Source organism: Cinclus cinclus, chromosome 3, assembly GCF_963662255.1.
Source record: "Cinclus cinclus chromosome 3, bCinCin1.1, whole genome shotgun sequence".
NCBI lineage: Eukaryota > Metazoa > Chordata > Aves > Passeriformes > Cinclidae > Cinclus > Cinclus cinclus.
The window spans coordinates 28,936,942-28,948,583 of NC_085048.1; the positions used below are offsets into that span (position 1 = coordinate 28,936,942).

The 11,642-nt window shown below is 35.7% G+C and overlaps 1 protein-coding gene across 5 annotated transcripts in view; it reads left to right on the forward strand.

Annotated features, from left to right (window-relative positions):
- The window catches only part of FAM135A (family with sequence similarity 135 member A), a 60,002-nt gene extending 48,969 nt beyond the window's left edge, over positions 1-11,033 (forward strand). For all 5 annotated transcript variants that reach the window (XM_062488570.1, XM_062488572.1, XM_062488573.1 and 2 more), the window contains 5 exons: positions 386-483; positions 5,734-5,885; positions 6,797-6,907; positions 9,994-10,107; positions 10,828-11,033. In XM_062488570.1, the coding sequence (XP_062344554.1) occupies positions 386-483; positions 5,734-5,885; positions 6,797-6,907; positions 9,994-10,107; positions 10,828-11,033 (681 nt within the window). The remainder of the gene's footprint in view (positions 1-385; positions 484-5,733; positions 5,886-6,796; positions 6,908-9,993; positions 10,108-10,827) is intronic.
- Positions 11,034-11,642: the final 609 nt, after the last annotated feature.

Genomic DNA, 11,642 nt, shown 5'->3' on the forward strand with positions numbered 1-11,642 from the left:
GCAGTAATTGTCTCATCTCTATTTCATGGGCAGTGATATAATTCTGAATATGCAGTTTGGTCTTCTGTTTCACTACAGATAATCTTAAGTGTAGAGAATAGCTTAGAAGTAAGGCTGGGTGTGTAATATTAAGATTTGTTTTGGTGTTTTAGAAGAAAATAGTCTTACAGTAAAATGTCTATCACTTTACTCTGTGTTACAAGAAAATGACATGAAAAATTTATAATAACTAGCTGTAGTGTTTGTATCCAGAGTTAATATTGATGCTTTTATTTGTGCGCTGTTGATCGGAAACACTGGGGAGTAAGAATTCAGATGGAATGCAGAAGGTATATTGCTGCATTAGAAAATACAGTTATTATTTTTTATTTCTTTTATTTTACAGAATGATACCTTTGCTGATTTTGATTCCATGACAGATCGTCTTTTAGATGAAATAATACAGTATATACAAATTTATAATCTACCCCTTTCAAAAATCAGGTAATATCTGTTCTATACTATTTACAGAAATAAACTTAAAACTAGAGCCCTGGGTTGTTTTAAACTGTGATGCTCAGGAGCAGGCCAAAAGAGAGATGGGAAAAAGCAATTTGGGACGGGGAGGAGTAGGGGAAAGGAGGACAGTGGAGAGAGAGGGAATTGCCAGATGAAAGAAGACTGAACAATGTTGTAAGCTCATCTGTTGGTGGTTTTAGGGCGGAGGTTAAGCATGACATTTAAGGAATTGCTGTCCTGTGCTTCCACAAATTCTACATAATAGAGTTCTGCAGAAGAACAGATAGATAGTATTCTGAGAATGTCAAAGGAACCTGTAAATACCACTATGCCAGGACGAAGTTACCTTCTTTCTGATTTTATAGTCCTTTAATCAAGTATGACATGGCAGACTGTATTGTCACTCCTACAGGGCACTATCATCTTACTTGTGACGTTGAATGGCAGCTGCATGAAAACATATTTCGTTATCTGATTTCATATGCTAAAGAGCATGTTTTACATCTTATTAGAGGGCTTACCACAGTCTATGCATTCCTGTTTTCTTTTACATTTACTTCCAGGGAATGCCCATTGCATTTATTTTCTCAAAGTAAGGTGCACTATTTGGGCTGACTACCTTACTAACTCAGTAGTGTTGCTGGAGTTAGCTTATCAATAGATGAAAGGAGCTAATTCAAGCCTGATTTCATCCATTTGTTTAGGCATCCTCAAATTACACATCCAGAAGGTTTTCTGATTTGCTAGTCACATGTGTTTCTGATAAGTTTCTGCATTCACATGTGCATGCCAGGCCTTGTTCAGCTGAAGGAAACATCTAAAACATTGAAACATAATCTCACTACTTCAACAAATGTCTCTGCTTTGAGATAGGCAAGATTTGACATACTTAATTTTGTCTAAACTGTTGAGGTAAAAATTTAAAAAGCACAGTGTGATCATATTTTTGTGTGCGATCATATTTTTGTTTCACAGACTACATGGTAGCACCCTTGGTATGGGAGAGAAGAGTTCTGTAACCCACCAGCATACCCCAGCATCTTCTCTCCCATGCTGTTGTCTAAAGACTCTAATGAGCAAACCCACCCACTTATCTTCTCATTGTTTATAGCTGAGACCTGAACTCTTGTTTGCTTTTGGTTTGTTTCTCTCATAAGACTTCTGATTTGTAAATATTTTTCACTTTTATTTGTTATTTGTCACTTGGAAGAAAAAAAATCTACACATTTTTATTTTAGTTTCCTTTTTCCAGTGTGTACTTGTCTTGGACCCTACTGAAGCAGAAGTTTTCATTTCTCAACTTAAGCTTTTCTTATGAGAAACTTAAATCTGCCAACAAATCCTGTAGCTGTTCTTTGGTAGCTACATGAGAGAACTGTTACAAAGGCATGTGCCTCTATGCAAGGCCTTGAAGGGATGACCCAGAAAGCCTAGGAAAGTACTGCTGAGAAATCCTCTGCTGAAGAAGCCAATGCTTTCCTGCCTCATTTTGGTTATGTCACTGTAGAAAGCAGCCTTTGTAGTAATCATCTGTGGTGTCCTGAATGATGCTGGTTTCTCCTCATAAAATCTCTCCATCTCCTGAAGGAAGTGCTCTTTCTACAAGTGCTGCTCCATAACCCAGTCAAAATAGACATCAGTCTGCAGATCTATGATTTTATATGGCAAAAAAACGCCAACATCCGAAGATGGTTGGATTCTGTCTTGCTTAAGCAGTAAGACATCAGCATCCCAGGGCTTCAGTATAAGGACAGTGATGTACATGGTGGGAGTTCCAGCTTCCTTGGCCTCAGGTCTGGATAGACTAATTTAATATTTCTGTATTTCCAGTTGGCACATATGCTCTTTCTTTTGTTCCCTACTTTTTTTTCCTTCACATTCTCTGTTATCCCTAATGCTGGCTTTTTCTCCTGAGTTACACAACTGTGCTCCTGCAGTGACCATTGAGGGAGGGCCTCTGCCATATGATACCTGTACTACAGTCTTCCACACCACACTTTATTCTGGTGATACATAGTTCAGGCTACACAGAATAACTACTTGTTATTAATAGAAACTGCAGTGAAACTAAAACAACTTTAGACCTGACCTGGTACTTCACTGGCAGATAACTGTTGTCACATCAAAATCAGTTCAGGTCAAGATAAGTCCAGAGATGTTCTGAGATTCTGCCCTTTATTCAGATAAATATAATCTTATGCTCTCAAGTAATGGCAAAATCCTACTTACCGTGCTACATTCCTGTACTTAGAAAAGATACTCCCTGTACCACAGGAATAGTGTCAGCTTCAAGTAAACATTTTTGATACTTGCATAGCTAATAGTAATTATTGCAGCAATTCACTATCTAACACATTTGTTCTCCTCTGAAAAAAATCTTTTGCTCACAACAAGCATGCAGCAAGCATGAGCTGGAAGTTTGATTCAAAACAAATGCAATTTGCCTTATAAAAGAACTGTTTAGTAAAGAATCACAGGAGGCTTTAGGGGACATCTGTAGGTCACTTGGACCAGTCATACCAATGCCACCATCAAAAGTTAATACAACTTTGAAGTGTGTTAAATTGCCCAGTCAAACCCATTCGAGTTTTGAGTATTTGTGAGGATAAAAGCCCTCTCAGGTAACCAGGCAGCTGGGGTATAAACTGCCTGCTCTTACAGTGTAGTTTCAGAAACCATTTTGTACATACCAAGTCTTACATAAATTTCTGATGACTTGTACTGGACTTTGACCTCAGGTAGATTAATCAGCTTATCTTCTTCCCTAAGTAACATTGACTCATTAAAAAAAAAAGAAAAAAAAGAAAAAAACTTTTCAATGCTATGCATATATTAAAACATCTGTTTGTTGTTTCAGCACCTGATTATGAATCTTGATTGATTTTTCTTTCTTCTATGGATTTTTATAGTTGAACAGGATTTTTGTGTATTGGCACAGAATAATGAGGTTTTGCTGTGACTGATTTTTCAGTATGATCTGAATGGATAGACTTGTGTCATAAAGCATGTATAAAAACCGTAATTTTGTTACCATCAGTGTTAATGATCTATTCAGAGGATTGTAATATTGCCACCTAGTGTTCAGGGCTTTTGCAGAGCATCCCATGAGCAGGAAGGATTACATTCCTGTTTTACACTTTCAAGACCCTATTTGAAGGATTTTCCTTTTCCTCCCCTTTTTGATTTGAGAAAACTTTTAAACCTTTCTCTATTAAAAAACATATTTAAAGCTCATTATATGCTCACCTAAGCATCTGAATTGGACCACAATGTATTACTGTAACCTTTCTTGTATTTCTGTGGCTTTTCACATTAACTACAAGTGTTTACTCTTTGAGGTACATTCACATAGCTGATTGTGAGCTCCCAGTTTTCCTCAAAATCGATCTTTCATGTTTCTGAAGTTTTGGTTAGGTATGCCCATACTCTTAGAGACAATAGAATTGATAGATGGATTGTAGCTTTTTTCACAGAAAATGCCCTTTGTTATGGTACAATATAAGGGTTTCTCATCCCTTTATGACTTTTAGTAAATACTGTTGTACTGTAGGAGAACTGTCAAGAGAGTATCAGATCTTCAGATGCTAATACTCAGATCTTCTTTAGAAAACAATCTGTTTTACTGATAAGCAGTTACATCATGCAGATCATCTTCAGGATGAATTTGGTTTCTGTGGGCATTTACTTGTTCTTAAAGAAATCTGTGGTTTTGTTGTTCTTGTGTAAATTTTTATGATGTCCTCCAAGGGAATGGTTTTAAATTTTAGTATTCAAGAGAGCAGCTCAGCGTTCCGTTTTGCAAATGCACTGCTGTTGTGCTGACACCACAGAAGATACATATCTTTCATTTCAAAATTAGGCAAATCTAGCAAGCTCAGGCAAAGAATTTTTCATACAAATAATATTGGAAATCTAACAGTTAAAGCAACTGAGAAGAATATGCATGCATGCTTAAACTACATAGTAATAATGAACAAAAAACCTTTTTCTGTCATAGAAATGCATCATTATTTTGGATTTTAGGAGTTCAGGGTGGTTCTGCCATTCCATAACCAATTGTTTAATATTTTAATTTTACCTTTAAATTGGTGTTTCCTCAGGCAGTGATTATTGCTTGGGAAGCATTCAAACAGTCATATAATCTTTTAGCACTGTGTTTTACACAGATGTTACAGGAAGCTTTCTTTCAGCCAGTTCTGTTGATGAGTACAGTGATACAGAGCAAACAGGAAGGATGATCCTAGAGGTATAATACTGTAGCACATATGTGACCGAGCAATGACAGTTCTACTATACATCATTTTGGATGGTTTTCTGTTTTCACCATATCCTGGGGTTGCATCTGTAATGCAGGAAGGCACTTTTTCCTTCTGACTCTGTGAGTCTGGCCCCTACCATATACTCTTTTAAGTCAGTGCCAGGTCCTTACCTCAGCAGGGATCTGTAAGCCTAATAACCAGAATTGCTTAATTTCATAGTGTCCATTTTAAAGAAGTGCTTTATATAGACTTGTGTGTATGACAGTAAGCATCTCATGTTAAGTAATCCTTGGATATAAGTAGCTAGAGTCCCATCTGTCTTTCCCTTAAGTTGCTTAACCAGGGAAACATCTAAAAGTAGTATTGTCCTGACAGAGACATATTCTTCAATTGCTTGCTCAAGCTGATGATCACTTCTTTTGGTCAATCTGCTAAGCAGATCTGAGATCTTGCTTCTGTTTTTAAAATAATCAGGTTCAGTTAAGTAATGGTGTTCCCCCTATTAGGACTACTTTTGGAATCCGTCTCCATTAGATTGTTTCAGGAATGCCCATACATTTATCATATTGAGTGCCATCACCTGCCAAAGTAATGACGTTTTCAGTCATGCATGGCTCATAAAATATTTTCTTAATACTTGGTGTTAAGGGAAAAATGAACCCAGAAATCATCTTGGGTTTGGGTGGTAGATACTGGTGGAAAGATAGTTTGGTTTTGTTAGCTTTTCAAAAATGCTGTATAAAATAGTTCTGGAGGAGTTCAGAACATGTTTGTAATGAGTTTGTGCAGCTTGAGAGATAGGGACAAGTTATGCCTCCTGTACAACACAAAATACAGGTCTGAATGGAAACTTTTCATTAATTTCTTTCCATGCTCTTTTAGCATTTCATGACACCTGTTTTCTTTTTCTCTGTTGAAAGAAAAAAAAAATCCTGCCATAAAATTCCATGTTTTATTTCTTTTGCTTTATTAACAGCTTTATTGGACACTCACTGGGTAATTTAATAATCCGTTCAGTGCTCACAAGACATCGATTTAAGTATTACCTCAACAAACTTCATACCTTCCTGTCTCTGTCTGGACCACATCTTGGTACCCTCTACAACAGCAGCGCTCTTGTTAATACAGGTGAAGTGTATTTTTCAGTAGTATTAGTTTAGGGGAGATCTTGTCTTTGAAATGCACTTAGCAATTTCATGCAGGGTGCATATTTCTGCATTAATGTGATTTTGAGAAACTGTATATTTCACCATCATAAGCAGAGGGAAGGGTTATTAAAATAAACATCAATAAAAGGATGTGCAAGAGCTGATTGGCATATTTTCCAGTATGTTTGGTTCAAATTTTCTGTTACAGCATAAATAAACTCCAGTTTTAATCTGTTGAGCTCAATTTATTATAAATTGAACTTGAATATACTTAATCTGCTAAACAATTAGATAAGATAGATTAAAATAATTCCAAGCTATTGATGCCTCTTTTCTCTCAAAAACACCTAACAACCTGCAGTGTATTTCTGCAGATGTGCATGGCGAAGGCGGCAAGACTTTCTGAAAAATCAGTTGGTCACCTATTACTATTTTTTGCTAAAAAGGAGAGTATAGCACCATAGAAAACATTCTACTGTGGTATTCCTGTGAGATAATTCTGCTTCCTTTTTTCAAGTTACACTTAATTACTTCAGTTTAGAAATTGGAAAAGTAATGCCTGTTGTTTTTTGAACATCAAAATGTTCTAATATTATATAAATTATTGAAATAGAATGTGTATATTCTGGCTAACATTATTGTATTTACACTTTCTGGAAGTTATTTTTTGTGAGCAGGCATGTACATTAGTGGAAATAAAGGCCTTTATGCTTCATTGTATAGACAGGAAAGAAAATGAAAATTTAAACTGTTTCTGAGCTTCACAACACTTACATGAAAAGTAAAATTAAAATCTGAGAGACTGTTACAAACTTTACATATTATAATTACGTTTAATTAGTTTTCATATTTTATTGTGGATCTATACTCATGTTGTACCTAACAATGCAGGACTGTGGTTTATGCAGAAATGGAAGAAGTCTGGTTCTTTATTGCAACTGACATGTCGAGACCATTCAGATCCACGACAGACATTCTTATATAAACTTAGTAAAAAAGCAGGTAAGCTTTGTTAATTCTTCCTATCTCTTAAACACAACTGTGTATAAATATGAATAGGAAACCTAAAAAGAAAAAGAACTTATTTTCAAAATTGTTTCTGTTTTAATATTAAAGAGTTACTTTATCCTGTATTCTTCAAGTAAAGTAAACAGTAAAGCATTTTTTTGTTGCAGAGGTAGGATATTACTTTGAGACTTTCCTTCCTAACTAATGAGCAGATTTTGAGTGCAGTCACTATCCCAACAGTAACAATGGCTTTTTTTTAATCTCTATCTTTGAGCCACTGTGTGGCAAGTCAAGTGCATTCATACACATTTAGGATTACGTGTTTCTGTATCTGCCTTTCTTATATGTACTATAAAGCTAAAATTCTGCTTTAGAGTTTTTGCTAAGTAGTCTTTTACTGCCTCCTTAAGATGGTCAAGGAAAACAAAAACTCATTTTCATAAAGGATGGAGAAGTTGTACTTAAAATAATAGCTAAATCCCAGATTAGATTATTCATACTGTATCATTCATACAGTTTTCTCTGGATTGAATATCCTTATTTCAACTGCTGGCCAAGAATGCATTTTGCCAGTGAATAATGTGCCAATAGCGGGATAGTTTCCATTAAGCATTATAAAATCATTGAGGATTCATCTGACAGGTATTTCTGAATGTGTCAGTCAAGCAGCTGTGGAGCCAGAGATGTTTGTGCTGTTTTGTGAAAAATCCGGGTACATTCCTACATTAAAGTATTTCTAGGTTGTCACAGCAGTAATTTTGTTTAAAACAATGAAGTACAAAGATATGGGCAGGAAAAGACACATAGCTCTTGAGGTGCTTGAATATAAAATGTACAGGACTTGGAAGAAGCAGAAAATACTAAGGAAGGAGCAAGAAAAATCATAGGTAAGAAAAGAATATTGATCAAATTTTGATTTTAGAGAAACTTGGGGTTTTTTTACCTTTCTCTTCAAAATCTACTATCACAAAGTGATTTTGTTGATGATAGGGTAATATTTAAAGTTGAACTGGTATTTAAAGGGGAACTCAATCTCGATTTGCTGTCTTTTGAAAAGAAATGTTTGAATATAAACAGAATTTACGTGAGAAGTTAGACTCTGGGCGAGTAAGACTGTGGGACCCTGTTAATAGATAATCAGATCAATTAATCTGGTTTAAAGTTGGCTTTAAAAAATTCATGTTCCATAGTTTTTATGTATATATATTTCAATATGACTAGAGACACTGTTGTTTGAGTACTATTGTTTGTTGTAGAAATGTGACATATTTTCTGATGACAGACCTTTATATGATAGATAGCATCATCTCAAGGGTCATAATGTGCATTTCAGACTTTGTTCCCCATAAATGGTAGAAAGAATATAAAAGTCTTCAGGCTCAGTTTCTGCTTTTTTCTTTCTTACCAAAGAGATGGAAAGAGCTGTATTTTGGGCCACAGCCTCATACACCATCTTGTTTCCAGGTCCTTCAGTGAGGTTGGTGTAAGGGAGAAGGAAAGGCTGGGGGAGACAGGACAAAGAGATGTGGAAAATCCCTAATTTTAGATAAGGAGAAAGTAAGTTTTATGCTTCCCTCATAGGGAAGGAAGGAAGTTTTCCTTTGAGGGTAGAGTTAGGATACTGTACATACAATGCAGGTGTTGGTGCCTTTAACTTTTGAGATCTGTACAAGGCTTGCTTCTGTCCTGCCATCTTGGTGTTCACTCAGTGGGCACAAAGCATTGGCTGTGCTTGACTCTCAGACACAAGGTGAGAGGCATTTGGAATTCCCCAACCTGCACAATTCCTCTTTTCAGATTCTCAATACAGGAAATGTGTGTACTGGTCTCAACAGGGATTCTAAACATAAGTATTTCCACAAGTCACTTAACCCCAGTCACTTGACAACACTCTTGAGAAGTATGGCTATGATTTTGCAACTTCTGTTGATTTTTGTAATTGTATAGGAGAATAGGGGTCTAAGATGAAGAAACATCTATTACTGCTTGATGTGGTGTCTTCTTTGGACATTGGCTTTGCATCTGGGAAAATCCCTAAGGTGGCAAAATCTAAAACTTGCTGTGGATCCAGCAGGTGGTGTTTTGAGGGTCAAGGTCTCAGCTACATTGTTGTATGGTGGTTTGTGATTCTAGATTTCAAATCTGCCAAAGAACATATATGCTAAACACTTCATCCTGTTGCGTAACCCCAAAATGGATGAAGAATAGATAAACAGTAAAACTCACTTATCTTATTAAATACCCTATATACTTCCTCTGCTCCTGCTGAAGATTTTGATCACTTTTTCATAATGAAAGATTGCTGGTACTTAGGTCTAAAATCTGATACTCAGAAGGATCTGTTCTAAGGCAAACTGTTTTCTTAAAGTGCTCCATTATGTTTGGCCTAAAGCAGATGGACAGCACCAGAAATGTAATGCAGGCTTTCTAGAGCAAATGTAACAATTAAATGTCCTTAAGGGCTGTAACTGTTATTACTGGAGATTCCTACCTTTGCATTGTTCTACTATTAGCATGTTTGTCCAAGAAGTAGGAAGTCTGGGTTTGGTTGTAAAGGTTTAGTTATATTTTGGGGTTGTATTGGGTGCATTCTGCACCTGTGCTTGAGCTGGTTAAACCTTACAGTGAGACAGTGCCTTATAGAGGCACCTGCACTAGGTGGGCTATATCATGTATATGTTGGTGCTAGGCATGAATTCTAATGCAGCTATTGTCTAACATCAGTGAAGACAAGGCACCATCCATCTTTAGGTTTCTTTAATCGATGTGGAGGCTTTACTCTCTTCTGTATGGCCAGAAACCAGCCACTGTATTCCTAAGAAACAAGATGAAGGTTTGAACCATACTCAGTTTAATGGGAAACTCTACAACTGAGCCATGGCCATGTGTATTAAATATGTACAAGGAAAGGTTGCTAACAAACATCTTACTTTGTAGCTCTACCTGTTGTAATTGGTTTTTCTCCCTTTTTGTGCAAGATCCTGTAATAAATTAGTGCAAAATATCAGTTGTAAAATGTTTAATTATTCTGTATTAATAGATCAAAGGCTTTGCTATAAGTGATACCTTTTTTCTTGTAGGCCTTCATTACTTCAAAAACATTGTATTAGTAGGATCTCTGCAGGATCGCTATGTTCCTTATCACTCTGCTCGCATTGAGATGTGTAAAACAGCTTTAAAGGATAAACAATCAGGTAATAAATATCCTGCAAAAGGAACAAACTGCTCAGGTTAAAAACCTCACATGTATTAATCTACTCCCATTTAATTTTGACTGCTTAACTGAGGCACCTCTCTTATGTGTTTAGAAGCTCTGGGCTTATTTTGTAGTTGTAGTAGAGAGAGAAAATCTATGTGGAGGCTGACTTGCTTTCTGTATCTGTCCTGTTCTGTTATGTGCAGATGGAGATGACACTGAACAGGTTTCTAGTTTAATGACTTCGCTAAAGTTAGGGTGAGATAGACACAGCCCTTGATGCACTATTCCATAAACAGGGAGGACAAATAATTTTGATTTTTGAGGATATCAAATTGTAGCATCAAGCCCCGGGCTGTAGCTTGATAATAGCACTGAAAGGAAAGGTAATTTTTCCACAATCAGTTAGGGTCAGTTGTACTTACAGTTGAGATATCCTAGCACAATTGCATTCCAGCTTTATATATTGACAAGTAACTTTTACATGATGTAATAAATTAATAAATGTACAAATACCAAAATGCATAACTTCAAATTACTTTTCCAACGTTTCTAGAGGAAAATTAAACTTTCTTTATGTTCTATCTTAATGGAACCACAGTATAACACATTTAATTACTTCTTTTACTCTGGAATGTGTTCATTTTGAGTTCAAGGTCAAAGAATTGTGTTTCTTTCTGGCAGTTCACACAGTGCAACTTTTTTTTTTTCTCTACAGGACCAATTTATGCTGAAATGATCCAGAACCTGCTTCTGCCAGTTCTTCAAAATAAGGAATGTAATTTGGTTCGTTATAATGTAATTAATGCATTACCCAATACAGCAGATTCTCTCATAGGGAGAGCTGCACACATTGCTGTTCTTGATTCAGAAATATTTTTAGAAAAATTCTTTCTTGTTGCTGCCCTAAAATATTTTCAGTAAAGAAAAGCATTGTCAGAGACTTGGTTATTACCTCATTAACAGATGAATTCAGATAATGTGTGGTGTTTAAGTATAGCTGCAGCTGTATTTTAAGAGATATTTATACTTTTTATATGGAAGATAATTTATATCATCCACACTTAGGGCTTTTTAACATCAACTTTACTTTCTAGGTAATGTGACTGTGCAATATTTTTTTATTTTGTTCTTTTTACTTTTCTATTACTTTTTCTTAATTTTGGGTACCTAATTATTTGGAGATTAAAGCACAGTGTGTACTTTGGTTGGTTATTGGCTTTCAGACAACAGAAGTCGATGTTACTTGGCTACATTTTACAAGAGGCTTTAGATGCCAAAAATAAATTGGATTTTAAAATTCTAACAATGTCTTACGTCTTCACTTGTCGTATTTTAGCACTGTAGGAAGTTTAACTGGAAACACGAGCTGCTAAAATACTGGATATTTGAAAATTATTATATCTGCTACAGCTTAGCAGTTTTCTACAAAATCATTACTGTCATTGTTAAATATGTTATGCCTGTGGGAATATATTTTCTGCTGATCTCAAAAACATGTTAGTTTACATACTCAAATTTTATTACTGGAAC